General features: G+C 42.3%; 2 protein-coding genes across 3 annotated transcripts in view; one reads left to right on the top strand and one right to left on the bottom strand.

Annotated features, from left to right (window-relative positions):
* LOC109556752 (myomegalin) overlaps positions 1 to 22,175 on the bottom strand; it is a 64,382-nt gene extending 42,207 nt beyond the window's left edge. Inside the window, exon 1 of one of the 2 annotated variants that reach the window (XM_070785774.1) lies at positions 21,777 to 22,175. The gene's annotated coding sequence lies outside the window, so the exon portion shown is untranslated. The remainder of the gene's footprint in view (positions 1 to 21,776) is intronic. The other variant, XM_070785775.1, reaches the window with a different exon arrangement.
* Positions 2,504 to 11,407, top strand: FCGR1A (Fc gamma receptor Ia). Its single transcript, XM_019956640.2, has 6 exons — positions 2,504 to 2,602; positions 2,991 to 3,011; positions 3,777 to 4,031; positions 7,803 to 8,054; positions 9,823 to 10,107; positions 10,927 to 11,407. The coding sequence occupies exons 1-6, from the start codon at positions 2,572 to 2,574 to the stop codon at positions 11,130 to 11,132; spliced, it is 1,050 nt and encodes a 349-aa protein (XP_019812199.1). The 5' UTR covers positions 2,504 to 2,571; the 3' UTR covers positions 11,133 to 11,407.
* Positions 22,176 to 24,288: the final 2,113 nt, after the last annotated feature.

Raw genomic sequence — 24,288 nt, 5'->3', positions numbered from 1 at the left:
AACTCACTTACCTTAGGGAAGAAGGAGAATGCCACAAATCTGATGCTGGAAATGGCCTTTCCCCACGTGAGTTTTCTGAACTGAACGAACTGCCATCTATTTGAGCTAGGATAAAATATTCCTAACCAAAACAGGGAGAATAATGATATGATCCCAGGAAGTCCTTGCACTCCTAGGCCTCTAATCTTATCTATTTCATTTGGTTTCATAGTTCATAGTTCTTGAAACTGTAGAGACAGAACTGAAGGCTGGGCCGTGTTTGGGGCAGTGATGTCTCTATGGTTGAACTAAGGCTTGGAAATAGAAGTGAGATCTAGCGGATTGAGTGTAAAGGGGAAGAATATGGCTGTAACTAAGAACCACCTCAATCCTCCCTGAGTTAGCATTTGTCATCCTCTTACTTAAACTGCTCCTAAGAATTTTTTACAGATGTAAATTCTCCTAATGCCTCTTGTGAGCATCATGACATACATTGATCATTAAATATTAGAGACTACTCTCTGCCTTAGTTAAAATGATTGCTCTTTTTTACATGAATTCAAACTTACATCCTCAAATTTTGGAAATTATAGATGCTTACTAGAAAAAAAGTATTTCATCCTTCCAGGTTATGAATTTCTTTCATTCCTTTTCTGTAACAATACTTCTTCCCCCATATCTTCCTGGTCAGTAAAACATATTGACTCATTTTCAAAGCAGCAGCTGTTTTGCTAGAAAGCAGGAACTGTAAGGGATGAAGAAGGTACTGTTATAATCTACTGGTAAGAATGCAAAGGAAATCAAACTGCCTGGTTTTGAATCCTGCCTCTACTTTTTATAACCTTGGTCAAGTTACCAAATTCCTCTCTGGCTAGTTTTGCTTATAAAATGGAGAGAACAGTGTGTCTACTCATAGTTTACAGTGAGGATTAAATGAGAAAATACATATCGAGCATGTTTTCCTGGCATATAATAAGCACTCTACAGCTACATGAAATGGTGATGATAACAGACAACCTAACAATCTTTCCAAAGTTGGGGTTTGGGGGGTGGAATTACATTTTGTTTGGCAGAGCAATGCTGATTCTAGGACTGCACCTATGGGAATAACAAGTTGACTATTTAAAGATAAGATTATTCATTGCAGTGCTGGTCATAACAGTAAAACATTAGAAATAACATTTATGAAGAGACGTTAGTGAAATAAAGTATGGTACAGCTACACAATGGAAAACTTTGGAGACAAAATAGTATAATAGTTTGGAATACAGACTTCGAGAGTAAACTGGAGTGAGCTGAGGCTTCTCCCATCTCTCCCAGAACATCTTGAGTTATTCTTAGACCTTTCTTTCTTGCTTTTCATTCTATAAGTCAGCTATACAGCCATAATAATTTCAAAATCTCAGTGGCATAAAACAGTAAGCATTTATGTCTCACTAGAAGTTTGCAGGGCAGATGGAGCAGCTCTACTTCAGGGCTAGGATAGCTCCACCTCACAACAGAGCTAGTTAGCCAGAATACATTCTTATCATGACAATCACAGAAGTATAAGAGGATGAGAGACAATACGTGAAGCTTCCTAAGGCCTAGGTTCAGAATGAACACATCTGTTTCCATCCACGTTTCATTGGTCACTGAAAATCACATGGATGAGACAAATCCAAGGGTCAGAGAAATACCCCCAGCCTCTCATGAAGCTGTAGAGATGGGGTAGATTCGAGGAGCGATAAGAAATTGGAGCCAGTAATTTAATCTACAACGTTATTTGTCATCATTTTAAATTGTCTGTCTGTAAGATTGCTACCCAAGTCTCTCTTTGTACTAGTTGAATTCATCCTTGTTTCTGTTTAGTTTACTTTCTCTTATAACAGAATACCTAAAAATTTCTTTGTATCTTTGCAACTCTGACTCAGGAATCAGCTCACTTTGGTGGCATAAGGGCTTCCCATCTGGACTCTGAAACTCCCTCTGAGGGATATTTCCACCCATATATATGAGTTATTTTTCTTCTCTATAGTACTCACATTAAATATTGAATTTCCTTGGATTCAGCCAAGATAAATATCCCAAATTCATATTGTCTTTTAGGGGACGGCTTTTTTAAAAACCAAAATAGGATATTAAATCCTGCATGTTTTTCCAGAGGTACAGAGGCTGGTTTGCACAGATGAGTAACTCTTTACATGCCTCATCAACACTGATATAGATAATCTGGATTCAAATGATCAGGTTTTGAAGGCATTAGCCAGTCTTTGAACCAATTTTTTTTAAATGGAGATTTGCCGTAGTCTAGCCCCAAGAAACAGAATTGGTGGAGAGAGAATATAATCAGAAGAGAATGTCAAAACTTTAGCCCTTCCCTTGGATTCTATAAATTCCATAAACCCAAAATCCAGAGTGTCAAACGGGGGAAATGAGCCTAGAAGTATGAAAATGAGATCATGCCTCAAGAATTAGGGATGTGTTTCCCAGAAAAGGAGCATGATGAAAAGCTGTTTCCTTCCTCTTTTCTAATCTTGACTCCAGAACCCCAAACAGAAACTCTTTCATGCCTTGTGTGTTACAGATTTCACTGTTCCTGTCAGATTGGAGATGTGGCTCATAATAGCTCTGATCCTTGGGGGTAAGTTGGGTTTAGAAAGGGGTAACTAGAAGGCTCTGGCTGTGGGGACTCAGGACTTTTTGTCTTCCTTTGGTATCCTAGGCTAGAACTCATGAGTATGGAGACAACTGTTCCTGTGCTTCCATGGTTTACTCGTGTCTATTGTATCAAAAAACTGGGGAGGGAAACTCTGAGGTAACAATAAGCCTGGAAGCAGGGTGTCAAAATAAAGCCCCACCAGTAACCATCTGTAGGCTGTTCATTATCACCTGTACCCGATTTTGGAAAAGTGGGTAAAGAGAAACTCAAGAGACCTAAATTCAGTCCACGTTAATTCTGTTTCCTCAATTCTCCCTTCCTTGTCATCTCCCACTGACCAACTGATGTCTCTGTTCTTTGTCTCTTACAGCTCCAGTTGCTGAGCAAGTGGGTGAGTAACTCAACTTCCTTTCCTGTCACAGAATGGGTCCCCTTATTCTAAAGAGAGTAGAGGGAGAGGACAGAAAGGAGAAAGATTTATAAATGATGTAAAATTCCCTATATTCAGAGTATGATTGTGACCAAATCCTGGTTTTTAAGGTTTCTCTGTAAAATTTTCCAAATGCACCCTGATCTCTTGATTAAATGCCTAAAAAATGTGTATATAATAATAAGAAAGGACCAAAATTGCAAAAGCATAGATGTAGTTCTGCTGTGTTTTCCAATACCCCCCCACACCATTCCCCTTTAGACGAAAACTATTTGTTTTTTCTTCTCCTCAGAAAAAAACAAACAGGTACTGAAGGTTTCAAAGTGTAGAGTTTGAACATAGATTTCCAACACAGATGCTAATTAAAGTCTGAGGTTAACCTTCAGAGACAGAACAGTACAGAAGATAGGAGAATCAACTCCAGTCAGTTTGCCCTAGTTTAAAACCATGCTTCATGCTTACCAACGAGACCTAAATTAGTCAATTATTTCTCAGGAACCCCAAATCTCCAATAGCCAGATGCAGATTTAATAACATGAATAGAACTCTGCTGCAGGATCTGGATACTCTTAATGGTTAGCTTTTGTAGTTTTCTACTTGCCTATTTTTCAATCTGAGTATTGATACTGGATTTTTTTTTTCATTGTGCTAGCCATATCTTGCCAGTTGCTCAGATTTCCCTTTTATTCCACTTGATCTTCTTCTTTTCTTTTAATCCCCAAGCAGACCCCACAAAGGCAGTGATCACCTTGAAGCCTCCGTGGGTCAGTGTATTCCAAGAAGAAAATGTAACCTTATTGTGTGAGGGGCCCCACCGGCCTGGGGACACTGCTACACAGTGGTTTCTCAACGGCACAGCCATCAAGACCCTGGCCCCCAGATACAGTATTAACAGTGCTACATTCGATGACAGTGGTGAATACAAGTGCCAGACAGGCCTCTCAATGCTAAGTGACCCAGTACAGCTAGAAATCCACAGTGGTGAGTATGCATGGAACAGGAGGGCTAGAAATCACCAGGTCTTCATTGGTGTTTTCTCCTTCCTGGATGCCGTGTGTGTGTGTGTGTGTGTGTGTGTGTGTGCGCGCGCGTGTGTACCGATTTATCTGAGTATGCGTCTCAGCTCTATGTGTCTACCAGGTAAAAGTCAAGATACTCAAAACATAACATTAGGGTTCTTAAATTGTGCCCAACAACACCTCATCTAGGGCAGCTCTTCAGTTCAGTTCAGTTTAGTCGCTCAGTCGTGTCCAACTGTTTGCGACCCCATGAATCGCATCCCTGTCCATCACCAACTCCTGGAGTTCACTCAGACTCACGGCCATCGAGTCAGTGATGCCAGCCAGCCATCTCATCCTCTGTCGTCCCCTTCTCCTCCTGCCCCCAATCCCTCCCAGCATCAGAGTCTTTTCCATGAGTCAACTCTTTGCATGAGGTGGCCAAAGTACTGGAGTTTCAGCTTTAGCATCATTCCTTCCAAAGAAATCCCAGGGCTGATCTCCTTTAGAATGGACTGGTTGGATCTCCCTGCAGTCCTTAGGGTCTAAGTTTTAATCTAGATACCCTACTAAGACTTTATTTTTCAAAGTTATCTCTTTCTGTTGAAAAAAGTTATGCCTGCACACATAGTAAATAGTAATTCAGAGAAATGAACAATCACATTTCCTTCCCACCCAAACCCCAAGTCCTGCAGTTATCTTCCACAAAAACGAAACTGTTAATGTATATGAACTCCCAAGTCTTGCAGTTACCTTCCACAAAAATGAAACTGTTAGTATATATACATTTGTTTTTAAAAGTGGTTGATAGAATACTCCATATACATCTTACACCTTACTTTTATCACTTAAAATACTTTGGCTGTCTGTTTATATCAATAGAAATCTACTTCCAACTTTTATAATTAACCATTATATTAGTAAACCTCTACTGTTTCCATTTTTTGCTTTTACAATCAGTGCCTGCAGTAAACATCTTTATACACATAGTCTGGGGCACATTTCACATATATTGGTAATATAATATTTTGGACATGAAATTACTGTGAGACTTTGAGAATTAAAAACTTTGGTGAATGGAAGCAGAGAAAACAATCTCCACCCACTTAAATCTGTAAGAGGTTCCTACTTATCAAGAAATGGAGACTGTAGTATTTTTTAGGGCAAAATGTTTCATTATTCAGGACAAATCATTCAGTTGGGTGATTCAGTTATTCAAAAGCAATGTTAAAACTTCTTTGTAATTATTAATCAAAAGTTAACTCATACTGGAGGCAGAATTAGATTTATGTAGACAAGGGTGCTTTTGGAGGAAATGTGCTTTAGCCAAGGAAATGTTGAGAGTGTCAGAGCAAATGCTAGATGTTTCTTACGTGTCTCTTAAGACTCCGAGACTCAGTTCCTATGCGAGAGAGGTAAGGGAAGCTGACAGAACTGTTTAAACATGAGATTTTGTATAATTCAAGCAGAAGCAGAAACATTTCATAGTTCAAATAACAAAAGATGAGCTAGGGCTGGGAAGGGGCCATTTTCTTTGCTTCTGCACAGACTCTTGAACTTCAAACACACACAGAAGTCGCTCAGTCATGTCCGACTCTTTGCGACCCCATGGATTGTAGCCCACCAGGCTCCTCGGTCCATGGGATTTTCCAGGCATGAATACTGGAGTGGGTTGCCGTTTCCTTCTCCACTGATGACTTATTGAGAAAAATATCTTTTACATTATTTGTTACAGTATACTATATATCTTTTACATTATATTTTGGGCTTCCCTGATAGCTCAGTTGGTAAAGAATCTGCCCGCAATGCAGACCTGGGTTCCATCCCTGGGTTGGGAAGATCCCCTGTAGAAGGGAAAGGCTACCCACTCCAGTATTCTGGCCTGGAGAATTCCATGGACTGTAGAGTCCATGAGGTCACAAAGAGTCAGACACGACTGAGTGACTTTACATATATTATATATATTTTAATGTAAAACTTTTATTGAAGTATATCATGTGTGCTTGCAAGCTAAGTTGCTTCAGTCATGTCCAACTCTTTGTGACCCTATTGATCATAGCCAGAACATTTCTAGAATCACAGAAATTCTTGCCGATTTCTTGTCACTACCCTCAACACTGACTTCTAATACTGTGTATGTGCTCAGTTGCTCAGTCCAACATTTTTATACATGTATTTTACTGTTGTTTTAGTTGCTAAGTTGTGTCTGATTCATGTGATTCTTTGTATATTCTGGATATATTAGGTAGCATTTTGGTCAAAATTTGTGTTAAATCTGGTATCAGTTCCTTGATGTGTGTTGAAAATTGCTTTGTGGCCTACTATGTGCTCATTTTTTAATCACTGTTGCATGTGTCTTTGCACAGGATGTGAATTTTCTTTTTTTAAGGTACATCATTCTATAAATCCTGAAATCAAGTCTATTAACTGTATCATTCAAATATTTATATCTTTATTAGTAGTTTTGACAGTTTCTGATGGAAGCATGTTAAAATTTCCCACTGTGTGTCTGGAGGCAGAAAGCAAAGGTGTCTGTGTGTTTGCAGTGCAGTCTTTGAGCACCTTTTGGCTGGGAATGAAAATATGGGAATAAAGAATGTTCATTCTATTTAGAAACACTATGGCAGCATCCTAGACTGTAAAAACCATACACCATATAGCACGGAATACCTGCCGTCCATTCTTAGATAAGTTCTGGAGGGAGGAAAAGCACTATTATCTCTTCTCCTCTTTCGTCCTGTAAGAACCTCATCCTCATTCAGCTAAGCCAACTGCCCCAAGGGAGATAAAATAAAGTAGGCCTTTTGGGGTATGTATGGAGATGAACATCAAAAGGGAGGGCTCATTTGATTTGGAGTTTGTTTTTACCAGCTATGTCACTGATTTGCACATATGTGAGCATTGACATACATACACTTACATACACTTGCCATTCTGTGTGTTTGTCTTAGTATGTGTGATACCATTAACAAATTAGTCAGGAGTTAGAATGTATTAGTTTTGTATTGCTGTGTAACAAATTGCCACAACTTTAGCAGCCTAAAACAACATACATTTATTATCTTTCCATGGGTCAGGAGTCTTGGCACAGACTGGTTGGTGCTCTGCTGAGGCTGCAGTCAGGGTATTGACTGGGCTATGTTCCTCCTGGCAGCTCTTCCAACCTCCCATGACCATGGCAGGACTCAGTTTCTTGCAGTTGTAGGATGAGGTCCCCGCCATTTTACTGGCTGTCAGCTGGAGGCCAGTCTCATTTCCTGAAGACCCCCTTCTTTGTGGCCCTCACACAGGCCCTCTCACAACATGTCAGCTCACTTCTTCAGGCTGGCAGGAGTCTCCTGCAGCCCAGTCAGCTAAGACAACCTCATATAATGTAACATCATGATAGGAGTGGCATTTCAGAAACTTTGCCATATTCTGTTGACTGGAAGTAAGTCATAGGTTCTAGCCACATGCAAGAATGTGACTCACTGGGGGCATTTTAAAATGCTGCCTACCACATAGAGTAAGCTGTTTTTGTCCCAACCAACTTCTGAGACCTGGAAAGAAAAAGTAAGAAGGGCCTGCTGGTAAAGATTACTTTTCTTCCTAGCAAAGCTAAAGATATTTGAGGAACAGGAGACAGACCTTAAATTCAACAGAGTTCTAAAGTTGGAACTTTACAAAGTGAAAAAAGATAAACCCACAGGGTCCAGCTTTGGCTTTCTTGTACCTCTGCCACCTTATACACACATTTTGTGCCCATATTTTCCAGATTGGCTACTACTCCAGGTCACTAGCAGAGTCTTCACAGAAGGGGACCCTCTGGCCTTGAGGTGTCATGCATGGAAGAATATGCCGGTGTACAAAATGCTTTTCTACAAAGATGGCAAGCCCTTTAGGTTTTCTAGTCAGGATTCTGAATTCACCATTCTGCAAACCAACTTGAGTCACAATGGCATCTATCACTGCTCGGGCGAGAGAAGGCGTCGCTACACATCGGCAGGAGTATCTATCACTATAAAAGGTACTATATCTAAATAGTCATAGAGCTATTAGTTATAAGAACCAGAAGAACCATCATAAATTATCACTTCAATTAGCAAGTGAAGAAAACTGAACTCCAGAGAGGTAAACTGCTTTTAAGAAGGCCACACAATGACCAGTGGCTGGGTTGGGAGCAGAACTGAGGTCTTCTGGGTCCCTGTCCATTGCTCTTTCCGGTATACCACAGTGCCCCATCACTAATTCCAGGAGCTAACGTCAAGGCCATGCCATAGTGGGAATCTACTTCACCCATTTTATTTTAGTTGCAAGGAACAGAGATGCACTCAAGGTAGGTAGGAAGATTATTAGAAAATAACTCAATGAAACTTAATAAAAATTCCATAGTAAGGAAGACATTAGGATGTGCTTATACTTTCCATCTATCTCCCAGGGACCACGTGGCCTCTCTGGTTCCACTTCCCTCTGAACATCTGCTAATTAAGCAGTTCCCTCTGTCCTAGTTTGCATGTGGTTCTTGAAATAACTCTTTCATGGCCTTTATCTTAGTAGTCATAACCACTAGCAACTTTTGTGTGTCTGAAAAATAGTTCATTCCTATGGAAAAAAAAGTATTGTCCCAGATTATCTCTTTCTGTCTTTTTGACTGCACCACACAACTCGAGGGATCTTACTTCCCTGACCAGGATCAAACCCTGCCCCGACTGCAGTGGAAGCACTGAGTCCTAACCACTGGATCTCCAGGGAATTCCCCTCCAGATTATCTTTTGAGTCAGAAACACAAGTATTGAGTCACTGAACTGGCTGGGGGGTGGGGTGTTGTTGAGGTCCTTAGTGGACTGGAACCTGGTGGTCCGGAGTCGACAATAAGAAAGTAAAGGAGAGAAAGAGGCTGATATGCCTTGGTTTACACAGAAAGCCAATAAAGCTCCTGGCACAGGGCTTGCTCTGTTCATGGAGGCCTCAGGCACCCTCTCAATGGGGTGAAGGCACAGAGCACCTTCTTGAGAGGGTCTTAGAAGCCCGGGCAGGAAAGTGAACTCCGAGGGCCTCTGTGCTCCAAAGAAATAGCCTGAGAGAGAGAGAGAGAAAGAAAGAGAAAGAAAGACACAGGGACCAGAGGTCTGATGGAGCAAAGATGTTTTATTCAACATTGTGTAGGTATTTATACTGTCTTACAAGATAGCTATTTTCAGCAGAGATAAAATCAAAACTTACAAGTTATCAAGAAAACATGAGGTCATCCATATGAAAGAGAGTTGTAAATAACCACTTTTACCATATGGTTCATAAAAAGGAAGAGGGTACTTATTACTGTATAGAAAAACTAACGAAGGAAATGCCTGGATTCCTCAGTCCCGGGACAGGCTTGCCTCTCCTCTTAATTCCTGAATATTCAGGAATTAATAAGGAGCAGAGAATTCCTGACAGATCCAAAACAGCACACAGGAAGCCTCCTGTTAAATGCTTCCTGACAGGGTGTCAGTGTCCACTCCCGGTTAAACATTACCAGAGGGTCATATAATAAATGACATGGCTATTCAGTGAAGCATGAACTATGCAGAGGTATTCTCCCCAGAATAATATGGTCAAGCTAGTAACTGCAAGTATGTCTATGAGGAAATCCTAAGAATACCTCTCTGCTGAAAGTGGAGAAACTCTGTCTTATAGATATATTCTCTAGGGGCAGGTTTCCCAAAGGGGCTAGGAGTATATCTTCTGTTAAAAAACAAACAAAAGAACCTTGACACTGATGCAGGCCACCCTCTCCCTATCAACTTTTTCTTCAGAGCTATTTCCAGCCCCAGTGCTGAGAACATCCTTCTCATCCCCTCACCAAGAAGGGAATCTGGTCAACTTGAGCTGTGAAACAAAGTTGCCCTCAGAGAAGCCTGGTCAGCAGCTTTACTTCTCCTTCTATGTGGGAAACAAGACCCTAATAAGCAGGACCACATCCTCTGAATACCAGACATTCATTGCTAAAAAAGAAGACCGTAGGCTATACTGGTGTGAAGCTGCCACAGGAGATGGGAATCTTATCAAGCGCAGCCCTGAGCTGGAGCTTCCGGTGCTTGGTAAGTAGGAACGAGGGGAACTGACTGATATACAAGGAGACATGCCCTTCCCTCCTCTGGGACTGAGATCTCATGACACTTTTTTCACAGCCCACCCAGGAAAAAACCACGAACAGGTCTTTGCACTCTTGATTCAAAACTTCACTGTTCTCCTCATAAACTTCCTTAAATTTCCTTTCCTCTTTCTTTTCTTTCCTTCCTCCATTTATTTCCTCCCTTCTTTTCCTTTCTCTGTATTTTCTCCTGCCTTCTCTCTCTCTCTCTTCTCTCTTCCTCCTTTCTTCCCTCCCTCTTTCACCAATAATCTGATAAAAAATATATTGAATTCTTCCTATTTTATAGGTCTGGGGATATAAAGACACTGGGGTACAGTTTTTTTTACTTTAGAGAGCTCACATGGTAGATTGGTGAGACGGGGGTTTTGTGGACTGCACATGAATACCTGCCTGCCACAGTGTCTACGTATGGCTGAGGCAGAGGGAATATGAGCTCCAGAACAAAGACTCTTTGGGGAAAAATGTTTATCTTCAAACTAAATTCTAATCTTTAAATGGCACAGATAGCAGTTGTTGCTGAAACTAGGAAGTAAGTGCACTGGCAAGGCCCTGGCAGTTAGGCTCTTATGAGGAGCATGCCCCCTGTCCATAACCATAGAGCCCAGCTCCAGCTACCACCAGCTCCTTCCTGCCCCCCAAAGCCCCAGAGTCTCCCTCAGGCACAGACATAGCAAGTCTCAGCCAACCTTCTCTTCCAAACATAATTCAGCCAGATCCCTCTGGTTTCTAAATAGCATTTATCCTCTGTTGTTTTCTTTTACAGGCCTCCAGTCAACAACTCCTGTCTGGTTTCATTTTCTTTTCTATCTGGCAGTGGGGATAATGTTTTTGGTGGACAGTGTTTTATGTATTGTAATACATAAGGAACTACAAAGAAAGAAAATGTGGAATTTAGAAATCTATTTGGACTCTCTGGACTCTGGTCATGGGAAGGAGGTACCTCCTACCTTCAAAAACATAGACAATTAAAAGAAAGAGGAAATGTCAGAAACAAGAACAACTGTAAGAAAGGACACACCAGGAGAAGCCCTGAGAGGGTGGACTGTGGCAATCATGCCATGGGTGCCCAGAGGTCCAGAGGCCCCTTCCCCTCTTCCCTGTGTAAGCACGGGGCACAAACACCCAAATGTTGACAGACATGAGAACTGCAACTCCCATGGCATCTAACTCTTCAATAAAGCAAATAAATGAGGTTGACTTCAATGGAAATAAACTGGAAAAGTTGGTAACAAGGATGATTATAAGACTTACTCTAAAGAAAAAGTTTTTTTAAACTTGGAAGTCAAGTCTAACCTGATTATCCTATTAAAATAATAAATTATTGTTATCAAATTATTATTTATGAGCAAGAATTTATTTACAGAGACAGGGTGGAAAAGTAAGTGTGTGTATATGTAAGAGATTAAGATAGAGAAAGAGAGAAAGAGAGAGGGGAAGGATATGAGGGAGACAAGAGGAAACAGTATAAACAAAAAAAAGAAGAACTATAACCCACAAATGAATCTGGGTGACTAAGAATGAGAGAGTTCATACTTCTTGGTGTCTGGGTGGTCCCTTGATGACTTTTCTGTATTGCATACACCTCAAAGAGATACAAGGAAGAGACTCATGATGAAAAATGGGTGTATCACTTTTGCCCTTTCCTTTGAGGTTTTCTCATAACCTCTCTGTGATCAGAGACTTGAGACTTGAAGCAGATGGAAGAGCACCATAGCCCCCTGCTTCCTTAGTCTGTGGACAATGAGAATGTCCTTCTCCCCTTCATCTTAAGAAAAAAAGTACAGTAATTGTCATCTCAATATAAATATAACTCCAACAGTTGTATTAAAAGAAATGGTCATAGATCATCATAGGAGCCTTATTGTTTACCCATATTTGGTCTTATGGACTGTAGAAACAGAAATTAGAATTGCAGGGAATTAGTTCCATAGGAAAGAGGCCCAAAGACCCTCTCTGGAGAGACTGTCTGTAGAAGACTCTAGACTGAGGAATTGGGAATTGAAGCAGGAAGTGACAGTCACACTCAGAGGAGACAGTTACATTCTACCCTCACTAGGTGGATGGAATTTCAGGAATAGGGCTCCCTGGAGACGGAAAGTTGGGGGTAGACATGGATACAGACCTGGCGGGAATTGTAATGAAGCTGATCATCGTTAACATATCTGGAAGTACTTCCTTCTTCCCCATGCTTTTCTTTTGTGCTTCCTATCCGGAGTTTTCCATGCTTGTATCGTTGCCACAGTATTTTCTCATACATACTTTAGTATACTTAAAAAATGGATCTGACTCAGTTAGTTTCTTGATTGAACAATCTGTACCTCCATGTACCCTCATTTCTAGTGTATAGCTGGAAACAGGCTCTTGGGATCCAGACGGAGGCACACCTGCCTGGTCCGCAAGCCTTGGTGCTGGGTCTGGTCGAGGTCTGATGCCGCCTCCCCCTTTCTCCAGGTGGGTGTACAGCCCTACAATTTCTCTACAGGGGTTAACTGCCGTCTCCCTAGCACTTGCCCAATCTCTCTAAGGGCTCACTCCTCTTTATTTTTATTCCATCCACTGTGGAAACATACAGAAATCACTGGCTCCTACTGGAGAGAGAGGCCCAAAGGACCTAGATCCCTTTTTTGTTCATCATCCTCCACCTTTGGTTAAAGCCTATGTATGAGGGGACCAGGCAACCACAGGAAGGAAAGTGAAAGATTCTCTAGGTCTGCTCTAGAGACAAATCAACAGGCATCCACAGGGAAACTTGACCTCATGGTCTCATATTTTGAATCACTAAATCCAATTTGTTTCAGACACAAAGACAAATACACTGATCAACTTGAATCTTCACACCAGTTTTCAGTTTGCAGGGAGAGGCATAGCTGAAAAAAGTCAAGAGACGGTTGCTGACTCCAGTCTCTGGAGCATGCATGATCACTGGAAAGGAGCCATTCTGTTTCCTGTGGTTTGTGTGCTACCATGTCAGTCTCATGCCCTTCTGTACACTTGAGATGTTTCCTGCAGGCAGTTCTCCAAAATGCCTCTGATTCTTAAAGGTTCCTCTGCTGTGTGTATTAGCATCCAGGGACACCCAGAAGTGCTTCTGTAAAAGCTGACATCAGCTTTTACTTACTGGAGGATATAGGAAGTATGTTTTACCAATTCCCTTCAGAAAGTGCATTGGAAACCAAGTTTAGGCTCCAGATCATGTGCAACAAATTCATTTGGCCACCATCTTGTCAACTAATAATAACTTAATGCATGGGTACATATTCAAGATTTATAATCAGATGTATCTTGGTAAACAAACCTAAGTGGTCTTTTACCACCTATAAAGACAAAAATTCTAGTAATTTTACTTAAATCTTTCAGAATTTAATATCATCAGGACAAATCAAAGTCTTACATGTTTTTAACCCAATGCTTTTTTCAGAATAGCTAAGACTATTTATTGAATATTTAGTATCACATTATTTATAATAATTTTTTTTGTTTTTGAATATATACTCAAATCCAAAATGTACAAAAATCTCCTTCCATCTCAGACTCCAAGCCCTTTGTCTTCGTCTGTTTGTGCTATTATAAAAGAATACCATAGGCTGGGTCACTTGTAGACAGCAGAATTTATTTCTCATAGATCAGGAGGCTGGGAAATCCAAGATCAAGGTGCTTACAGATTGATGGTCGACACCGAAATCAGATTGATTATATTCTTTGCAGCCAAAGATGGAGAAGCTCTATACAGTCAGCAAAAACAAGACCGGGAGCTGACTGTGGCTCGGAACATGAACTCCTTATTGCCAAATTCAGACTGAAATTGAAGAAAGTGGAGAAAACCAATAGATCACTCAGTATGACCTAAATCAAACCCCTTATGATTATACAGTGGAAGTGAGAAATAGATTAAAGGGACTAGATCTGATAGACAGACTGCATGATGAACTATGGATGGAGGTTCATGACATTGTATAGGAGACAGGAATCAAGACCATCCCCAAGAAAAAGAAATGCAAAAAAGCAAAATGGCTGTCTGAGGAGGCCTTACAAATAGCTGTGGAAAGACAAAAAGCGAAAAGCAAAGGAGAAAAGGAAAGATATACCCATTTGAATGCAGAGTTCCAAAGAATAGCAAGGAGAGATGAGAAAGCCTTCCTCAGTGATCAATGCAAAGAAATAGAGGAAAACAATGGAATGGGAAACACTAGAGATTTATTTAAGAAAATTAGAGATATCAAGGAAACATATCATGCAAAGATGGGCTCAATAAAGGACAGAAATGGTAGGGACCTAACAGAAGCAGAAGATATTAAGAAGAGGTGGCAAGAATACACAGAAGAACTGTACAAAAAAGATCTTCACGACCAAGATAATCACGATGGTGTGATCACTCACCTAGAACCAGACATCCTGGAATGTGAAGTGGGCCTTAGAAAGCATCACTACGAACAAAGCTAGTGGAGGTGATGGAATTCCAGTTGAGCTATTTCAAATCCTGAAAGATGACTCTGTGAAAGTGCTGCACTCAATATGCCAGCAAATATGGAAAACTCAGCAGTGGCCACAGGACTGGAAAAGGTAAGTTTTCATTCCAATCCCAAAGAAAGGCAACGCCAAAGAATGCTCAAACTACCGCACAATTGCACTCATCTCACACGCTAGTAAAGTAATGCTTAAAATTCTCCAAGCCAGGTTTCAGCAATATGTGAATCGTGAACTTCCAGATGTTCAAGCTGATTTTAGAAAAGGCAAAGGAACCAGAGATCAAATTGCCAACATCCGCTGGATCATCGAAAAAACAAGAGAGTTTCAGAAAAACATCTATTTCTGCTTTATTGACTAGGCCAAAGCCTTTGACTGTGTGGATCACAATAAACTGTGGAAAATTCTGAAAGAGATGAAAATACCAGACCACCTGACCTGCCTCTTGAGAAACCTGTATGCAGGTCAGGAAGCAACAGTTAGAACTGGACATGGAACAACAGACTGGTTCCAAATAGGAAAAGGAGTACATCAAGGCTATATAGTGTCACCCTGCTTATTTAACTTATATGCAGAGTACATCATGAGAAACGCTGGGCTGGAGGAAGCACAAGCTGGAATCAAGATTGCCAGGAGAAATATTAATAACCTCAGATATGCAGATAACACCACCCTTATGGCAGAAAGTAAAGACGAACTAAACAGTCTCTTGATGAAAGTGAAAGAGGAGATTGAAAAAGTTGGCTTAAAGCTTGACATTCAGAAAACTAAGATCATGGCATCTGATCCCATCACTTCATGGCAGATAGATGGGGAAACAGTGGAAACAGTGGAAACAGTGGAAGACTTTATTTTTCTGGGCTCCAAAATCACTGCAGATGGTGACTGCAACCATGAAATTAAAAGATGCTTACTCTTTTGAAGGAAAGTTATGACCAACCTACACAGCATATTAAAAAGCAGATACATTACTTTGCCAACAAAGGTCCATCTAGTCAAGGCTATGGTTTTTCCAGTAGTCATGTATGGATGTAAGAGTTGGACTACAAAGAAAGCTGAGTGCCGATGAATTGATATTTTTGAACTGTGGTGATGGAGAAGACTCTTGAGCGTCCCCTGGACTGCAAGGAGATCCAACCAGTCCATCCTAAAATACATCAGTCCTGGGTGTTCACTGGAAAGACTGATGTTGAAGCTGAAACTCCAATACTTTGGCCACCTGATGCGAAGAGCTGACTCATTTGAAAAGACTCTGATGCTGGGAAAGATTGAGGGCAGGAGGAGAAGGGGACACAGAGGATGAGATGGTTGGATGCCATCATCAACTCGATGGACACGGGTTTGGGTGGACTCCAGGAGTTGGTGATGGGCAGTACAGTTCATGGGGTTGCAAAGAGTCAGACACGACTAAGTGACTGAACTGAACTGAAGAGCCCAAATCCTGATCTATAGATGACTATCTTCCTTCTGTGTCCTCATATGCAGAGGGGTGAGGGAGCTGTCTGGGGTCTCTTTCATAAGGGCACTAAATAACCACCCATGAGGACTCCACCATCATGACTCAATCACCCCTCACCCCTGGCCTCATACCATCAGTCTAACACCCCTAATACCACCCACGGCCTAATACCACGGCCTAACACCCCTCACCTCCTAATACCATCCATCACGTTAGGAATAAGATTTCAACATATGAATTTGGGAAGAAACATGAACACTCAGTCCATAGCACCTTCTAATGTCCTTTCCAAAGATAATTTCTATTGGTTGTTTTCTGTCATCTCAGAGATTTTTATGCTTTCATAGGCAAATGAAAGAAGGCATTCTTTCTTCTATGTCCCTTTGTAAGCAAATGTTGGCATAATATACACACCATTGCACCTGGCCTTTTTCAAATAACTTATTAGGAGCAGCACTTGCTCCAGAGCTCCTTGGAGGGTCCATCAAAGCCTACACTGCAATCTGATTTCTTCTTCTGCCCGATCCTATGTCCTCATTCTTCCTTTCATAAGGGTTCATCCCTAATAATCATCTTGTTGGTGGCTCAGATGGTAAAGCATCTCTCTACAATGCAGGAGACCCAGGTTCAATCCCTGGGTCGGGAAGATCCCCTAGAGAAGGAAATGGCACCCCACTTCAGTACTATTGCCTGGAAAATCCCCTGGAAGGAGGAAGCCTGGTAGGCTACAGTCCATGGAGTCGCAAAGAGTCGGACACAACTGAGCAACTTCACTTCACTTCACCCCAAACACTGTCTCAGCCTCTGCTTCCAGAAAGTCCAACCTGAGCAGTTTGTAAGTCGCTACAACAATTGTAAAGCCTTTGGAGTCTCATAAGACATTCAAATAACATGTTTAGGGACACACTTCTTGTAACAAAGAACAAAACATTAAAAATAATTGCACCACACCTCCATTTTGGACAGGAGAATAAGCTTGATATTCCTGTGAATGTTCTTGGTTTAACACCTTCTCAAATTGAATTTTTTGAGCTGTCCTATGAAGCAAAAATGTTGTCTCTCCCTCTAGCTGTAAGCAAGAGAATATTTTCTTTTTTTTTTTTTTCTGATTATACTTTTATGAGTTACACAGGCTTGCATTTTAGTCAGGGTTTAGAATTTCACTAGTTAATATTAGACACAAAATGCAAGCCTGGGGACTTCCCTGGTGGAGCAGTGGATAAGAATCCTCCTGCCAATGCAGGGGACATGAGTTCGATCCCTGGTCATGGATTCTACATGCTGCGGAGCATCTAAACCCCAGTGCCACGATTACTGAGCTTGTGCTCTAGAGCCCAGGAGCCGCAACTAATGAGCTAATGGGCTACAACAACCGACACCCGTGCGCCTAGAGCCTGAGCCCTGCAACAAGAAAAGCCACCACAATGAGAAGCTTTTGCACTGTATGGAAGAGTAGCTCCTACTCACCACAATTAGAGAAAGCCCTTGCAAAGCAACGAAGACCTAGTGCAGCCAAAAATAAATTAATTAAAAAGAAATGTAAGCCTACTAATTTTATTTGCAGAATCAAGAAATGGGTCAATATGATTTTCTTCAATACGGGTAAAACAAGCACCGTACGGCATTTTATTTTCTACAGTCACCACCACTCCCTATTGTCATACACATGGATTGCTTCACTCACCAGCATAGGTGTCCTCGAAGGCTGTACGAACTCACAGGGATATATATAAAGATGTCCTAACAGGTACCTTGGCAATGATAGTTTAAGAAACTCATCCCCTAATCATCAATTTCCATATGCACCCTTTCATTACATTTGTGCAGCCTAAGAACATGCCTGCTGTAAATGCTGAAGCTGGTTCATCCTTTTAAAACTCTTCTTTCCCACTCATCCTTCTCCTAGTTTACAAAAGAAAAGCGGGTGAAAGATGGGTAGCTCTCACCCATCCCGAATCATGATACACTACCCCGGGGATTCCAAAGAGACAAAAGAACTATTATACAAACCAGAGGTAATTTTCATCTTTCTCTGTCTTATACTTATGGGAGTTAGGTGCCAAGTCAGATATTCAAAACCACTGTGGGCCCATGTTGAGATGTTTTGAATCCTAGTATACTATAGAGAGGTAGGGCAGATTTCACAACAATTTTTAGTCAAAGACTTTGCTTCCTTGCATTATTATTAAAAAAAAAAAAAAAAGGCTTGGCTCTGCAGCAAAAGTCCTCTGAGAGCAAGACAAAGAAAGTGTAAGTAAGAAATACTTGATAACAACCTTGTGCATGCTTAGTCACTCAGCTGTGTCTGACCCTGCGACCCCATGGACTGTAATCCACTAGGCTCCTCTGTCCACAGAGTTTTCCAGGCAAGAATACTGGAATGGGTTGCCATTTCCTACCCAAGGGGATCTTCCCAAATTCAGAGATGAAACCCAAATCTCTTGCATCTCCTGCACTGGCAGATGAATTCTTTACTACCTGATAACAACAGCAAATTATCTCATGTGGGACAACAAACATGCACAGCCCATACCTAATCTAGTCATCTATGAATTAGGCTGTATGCAAATCTGTAACACGTTGTTTGGGGGTTTAAACAACTCCAAAATCCCAGCACCTTACACCAATAAAGTTTTGTTGTTCATATTTACTCTAGGGTCAGCTGAGAGGGAGGGAGAAGGTCAGTTGTCTGTGCCAGAATGAAAAAGAGTTTTGGAACATCTCAAACCAGGAATTAAATGCTCTAGCCCAGAAGTCACAACCAACACTTCAACTTCCAATGCTTGGGTCAGAACTTTGTGTTACACCCAGCCACAAAGAGGATGTGAAATCCTAAAGTAAGCAAAAACAAGGAGCTGGAAATATTGTGACAACAGCATAAATGCAATCACAGAGTATTTAAGCTATGCCAAAAGCATGCTGGGAAATACCAACTAATTTCAAAAGAGCCATGTCTCCCTGCATCATCTCAGTAAAGGGAAGGGGTTGATCTTCATTCATCATGACTCAGTCTTGTTTCTTAGTTGAACAGGCAGCATGATTTTAAAAACTTGAAAAGTCTTTTACTTCTAACAGATTCAACATTATAGCTTCAAGTAAAACAAGTGTGTAGTGTGTCTTCAGTCGTGTGCAACTCTGCAACCCCATGGATGTAGCCCATCAGGCTCCTCTGTCCATGGGATTCTCCAGGCAAGACTACTGGAGTGGGCTGCCCTGCCCTTCTCCAGGGGACCTTCCCAACCCAGGGATCGAACCCTGGTCTCCTGCATTGCAGATGGATTCTTTACCACTGAGCCATTGGAGAAGTTGAAGGCAAATTGGTATTTTAAACCCTTCTGTGTTCCAGACTCATGTTTAGTACTGATAGGCCTCACTGTGCATCAGGCACACGGATGTGAGATTTCAGTAACAATTTATGGTGACTGGGGCAGGACGTCTGTGCCCAGGGCAGGTTGATCCTGGCCAGGGGCAGCCCCTTCCCAAGTACTCAGCAGCTGCTGGAGTTCATTTTGCTCTGGGGAAATGGAAGGGACTCTCCCTTACAGGCACCAGCTGCCCCAAGGCACAAGGCTGTTTGGAGCAAAGAAACATCCAGAGCTATGGTCCACATTTGGTGTCACCTGGAGTAAGTCACTCAAGCTTGCACAAGCTAGTAATTCTGTCCAATCTATAAGTCAGCCATTTTGGGTCTGTTCTCTTTTGAGAGCTGGGCTACTCTGGAGACCTCTGGTAGTGGAAGTGGAATTTTAGACTCACTTTCTCTAATTATCTGTCTGTGTGACTGCAGCTTCTTTGTTGTTTGTGTTTTTGTGTGTATCATTTTGGGTTGGGCCACTCTGGTTTGTCCTTCTGTGCGTGGGACCACATTTGTTATTTGCATGTTGTATGTTTGTGAATCAGGATTTTCACTGGTTAGTTGAGATGTCTTTGAATAATGGAGCTAGCATGTGATGACATCAGGTACCCTTCCCTATTGAGCTGGGTTTTGCCTGTGGTGGAACATTGGTTGGGATATTCCCTTCGCAATGGGTGGAAGTCTCATTTTTTTGGTGCTAGTGTTTGTTTGGTAAATGGATTTTGCTAATATATGTGGATAACCTGCGGAAAAAAAACATGGAGAAATACTATACTATCACTTTAAACTGAAAAAAAAAAAAACAGACTGTAAAATCTTTACATATAACACACAAACATAATTATGCTAAAATGTGCATAGAAAAATGACAAGAGGGAAATTCTCCACATTTTAATACTGACTTTCTTTGAGTGGTGAATTATTTTGTTTTCTTCTTTCACATTTTCTGCATTTATAATATTTATAATAGAAAAACGACAAATATTGGACTAGGGATCAATCTTGCAGTGACTAACAGCATGGTATGTTTGGAATTGCAAACTTGACATCAGATGCTGGTCTTTTTACTTTAGAAGGGCAGTCATTCCTAAGGCTTAGATCAATTTCCTAAGGAGATCACCATCAGCTTCAGCACTACACTTCAGTGGTTTCCTCCTGACATATCCACATGTTATCCTCAAGATTAAGGATTATCAAAGAAAAGGGGGGAATTGCAACAGAGCAGGATGAGCACAGCCCTTAACACCTAGCATTGCTGTGCCTCATTACTCTGCACCCTGTTACTAGGCAACAGGTCTTGTTCCGCCATTGCTCGGTGCCTCAAGCTCGGGCCCTGCCCACAAGCAACCAGCTGTCAATGAGCAACATATACTTGTCCTGCTAAGCTATTGGTCAGCGCTGAGCTGGGCCCTGCCCACCGGTAACTGTCAATGAGGGACCACTGGGGAAGTGATTCAGTCAAGGGTCTGTGGGGTAGTGGTCATCAGGTAGAGAGTGAGGTAAGAGGCAGATGCAGGCCTTCTCCTGGAGGCCTTCCAGTTTACCCAGCCTTGGACCAGCAGATGAGCTGGAGGGCCCAGGGAGCAAGGCCCCCACTAGCCAAGGCCCAGGACTTGAGAAGCAATGAACCTCTTCCCCATCCCTGTCTCTGTGACCCACTAGCAGTGGCCGTCTGTATGAGTCATAGTCTGTGAGACCTGGTCTCCCCATTTGGATGGCCTGAGGAGACTGAGGGCCACTTGGGTTGGATGCCTGACTCCCTCTGGGATGATAGCTGGGCAGGATATGGGAACCTGGCCCTGAAGGAGCTGCCAACTGAGATCTGACTGCTCTTAGCCAGGACTGGGACCTTGGAAGGTAAAAGTTGTGCCTTGGGACTTTGCCTTTCTCATCAGGACAGAGAATAACATTCATCTGGTAGAGATTTACAGGAACATCATTACCTGACCATGACCTGACCTTGAGAACAAAGGATCTGACACCCAGAAGTCTGCAACAGCTAACCATACCCATCCCTCACCTTTTGATTTTAAAGGGACATGCTGAAAGCTTTCAGTAACTTTGGGTTCTTAGGACATGAGCCACCCATCTGCTTGTATGAATCTGTAATAAACCCTTCTCTGTTCCAGACTCATGTTTAGTATTGATGGGTCTCACTGTGCATGGGGCACATGGATGTGCGATTTCGATCACAGTACTAGATACTGTAAATCCATATTCATTTTCACTCGGTTGCAAATCTGCAATCATTTGTTTCTAACTGGTGTTAGTAGATTCCACTGTAAAACTGCTACACTAACGGTCATTAAAACATTTTTTTTAGCTCCACACTTACTTACTAGAACCGGGCTACCGGAAGGACAGACTAAAGCGGTAGCTCTAGGAATGACGCGGAATCCTCTTCGTGCTCCGACGGTATCCCTCGGAAGACCGCTGGCGCCATCCTGTGATCTCCTGTGCACATTGCGACCTTAGCTCGCCAGAGACTGGGGTCAGGGCTCGGGGATCCGGCGGCGCAGAGGCTGGCAGGGTGCACGCTTTCTGCAACCTCTCCCCAAAGTCCCATGACAAATATTTGCTTCCCCAGAGCCAGCAAATGCAAAAAATTAGCTATGGTCGGGTCGGCGGACAGGGACGGCTTTGTCCCGCTCTTGGGCCCGGCGACGGTGGCGCCAACCCCGGGCCGCCTGTTCCGGTTGCACTCCCGGCCGCCGTCTGGCGCTGGGGTTGCCAGGAGGCGCGGGGCACGCAGGAGTTTGCCGGTGGCCGCGGCCTCGGCTGAAACCTGGTCCGGGGGTCACCGGAAGGGGAGGAGCGCTAGCCATCTGGGCGAGACCTAAAGAAAAAGGCGGCTGGAATCGGCGGCAGCAGCAGGGAGGGAGCAGGTGGAGAGTACGAGGCGGCTGTCCAGTAGAGCACTGATGACTTCCCTGCTGGTTCCGTCACCGTCAAGAGCCAGGAAGGGACCCTCGGCCGGCAGAGTGTGCAGGCTGCTGGGCAGGGAGCCCCCAGGCTGCTCTGAAATACTTTTGGGAACTGTGGAGCTTCTCCCTGAAGGGTCCAAGGCCTGTCTATTCCGGAAGACATTTCCGGGGCTGAGAACGAGGCCCCAGAGGGGACTGATGCAGCTGGCTGGGAGAGAGGAGGAAGGTTGGAGTTTTTTTTCCTTCGCTTTCAGTCTCAGCAGGGACAACACCCAGGGCCAGCTGGATTTACCAAGGCTTCATCTGAGAAGCCCTTGGGCCCTTATCTTATATTCCCCAGGGCTAGACCGAAGCACAGTTATGGAGCTGAACAGGCAACCGGGTGTGGAGAAGAGTTGTTTTTCACCTTCCAGCCTGTAGGAGGGCCCTAAACGCATTTGGGGATCACGGGAGCTTCTGCTCGAGTCCAGGCCCGCTTCAGAACACACGGGAAGTTACTAGTCTGAGAAGGAATCTCTGTACCAAAATATACATACCATTTTAATACTTCTGTATCTAATGTTGCTGACAGTTATGTACTTTTTCTTTCAAACTTAAATTTACTAAAGAATTTTCTTTCAAAGAATCAGATTATGATTTTAATTGTTTTGGGGGAGTGGGGAAGTCTGTTCCATTGATTTCTATCCTAATTTATTTTTTCTGCTTTCCTCGGGTTTTATTATTCCTTTATTAGCTTTTAATAGCTTTAACTCATTGTTTTTAATAGTTCTTATTTTCTCATAAATGCATTTTAAAGCTATGAATTTTCCTCTGACCTCTTCATATAGGTTTTAAAATGTAATGTTCACTTTATTTCTAAGGAGTATATAATTTTTATTTTGATATCTTGCAGTTCAGTTCAGTCGCTCAGTCGTATCCGACTCTTTGTGACCCCACAGACTGCAGCACACCAGGCCTCCCTGTCCATCAGCAACTCCCAGAGTTCACTCAAACTCATATCCATGGAGTCCATGATGCCATCCAGCCATCTCATCCTCTGTCGTCCCCTTCTCCTCCTGCCCCCAATCCCTCCCAGCATCAGACTCTTTTCCAATGAGTCAACTCTTCACATGAGGTGGCCAAAGTACTGGAGTTTCAGCTTTAGCATCATTCCTTCCAAAGAAATCCCAGGGCTGATCTCCTTCAGAATGGACTGGTTGGATCTCCTTGCAGTCCAAGGGACTCTCAAGAGTCTTCTCCAACACCACAGGTCAAAAGCATCAATTCTTCGGTGCTCAGCCTTCTTCACAGTCCACCTCTCACATCCAACATGACCACAGGAAAAACCATAGCCTTGACCAGACGGACGTGCTTTTCCTCAACAGTATAGATCAAGGATAGTATTTTTAGTTATTTCATTGCATTATGATTAGCAAATATATCTTGTATGGCTTCAGTTTTTTCAGCACTTGTTTTCATTTGTCATCTCACACATGGTCAGTTTCTAATCAGTTTTCCATGTGAATTTCAATATAATGTACTCTATTAGATAAAAACGGTGCAGGTATAGTACACTTATGATTGATCTTGTTAACTATGTTCTTCAAATCCTCTATATCTTCAAATAAGTTTTTGTTGATTTACTCTTAATTCCTGAGAAAGATGTATCTATGCTAACATAATTAACACTTGATTGTTGACTTATTTTAAATCTTTGTGTACGCACTCTTGAGGATATACTTGTGTGTGTACCTGTGTTAGATACAAACAATTTTTTTTTACATTGTATAATTTAAAAGCTTTGTCCCCCCCTCCACCCCCCACCCGCCACACACACACAATTAGCAAATGGGTTTCATATTCGACTGGAAGTTTTCTTCCTACAGTCACCTTTCAAGTGCAAACAGTTCTTTTTGTTGTTGTCGTTGCTAAGTCCTGTCTGAC

The sequence above is a fragment of the Bos indicus genome, chromosome 3, assembly GCF_029378745.1.
Source record: "Bos indicus isolate NIAB-ARS_2022 breed Sahiwal x Tharparkar chromosome 3, NIAB-ARS_B.indTharparkar_mat_pri_1.0, whole genome shotgun sequence".
NCBI lineage: Eukaryota > Metazoa > Chordata > Mammalia > Artiodactyla > Bovidae > Bos > Bos indicus.
The sequence above is the reverse complement of the archived record's forward strand: the minus strand, read 5'-3'. Positions and strand labels throughout refer to the sequence as shown.

Excerpts from the sequence above, each read along its gene's own strand:
- FCGR1A (XM_019956640.2), top strand. The coding sequence starts at position 2,572 with ATGTGGCTCATAATAGCTCTGATCCTTGGGG. Across the intron at positions 3,012-3,776 it reads TCCAGTTGCTGAGCAAGTGG|ACCCCACAAAGGCAGTGATC; the intron begins GTGAGTAACTCA and ends ATCCCCAAGCAG. Across the intron at positions 4,032-7,802 it reads ACAGCTAGAAATCCACAGTG|ATTGGCTACTACTCCAGGTC; the intron begins GTGAGTATGCAT and ends CATATTTTCCAG.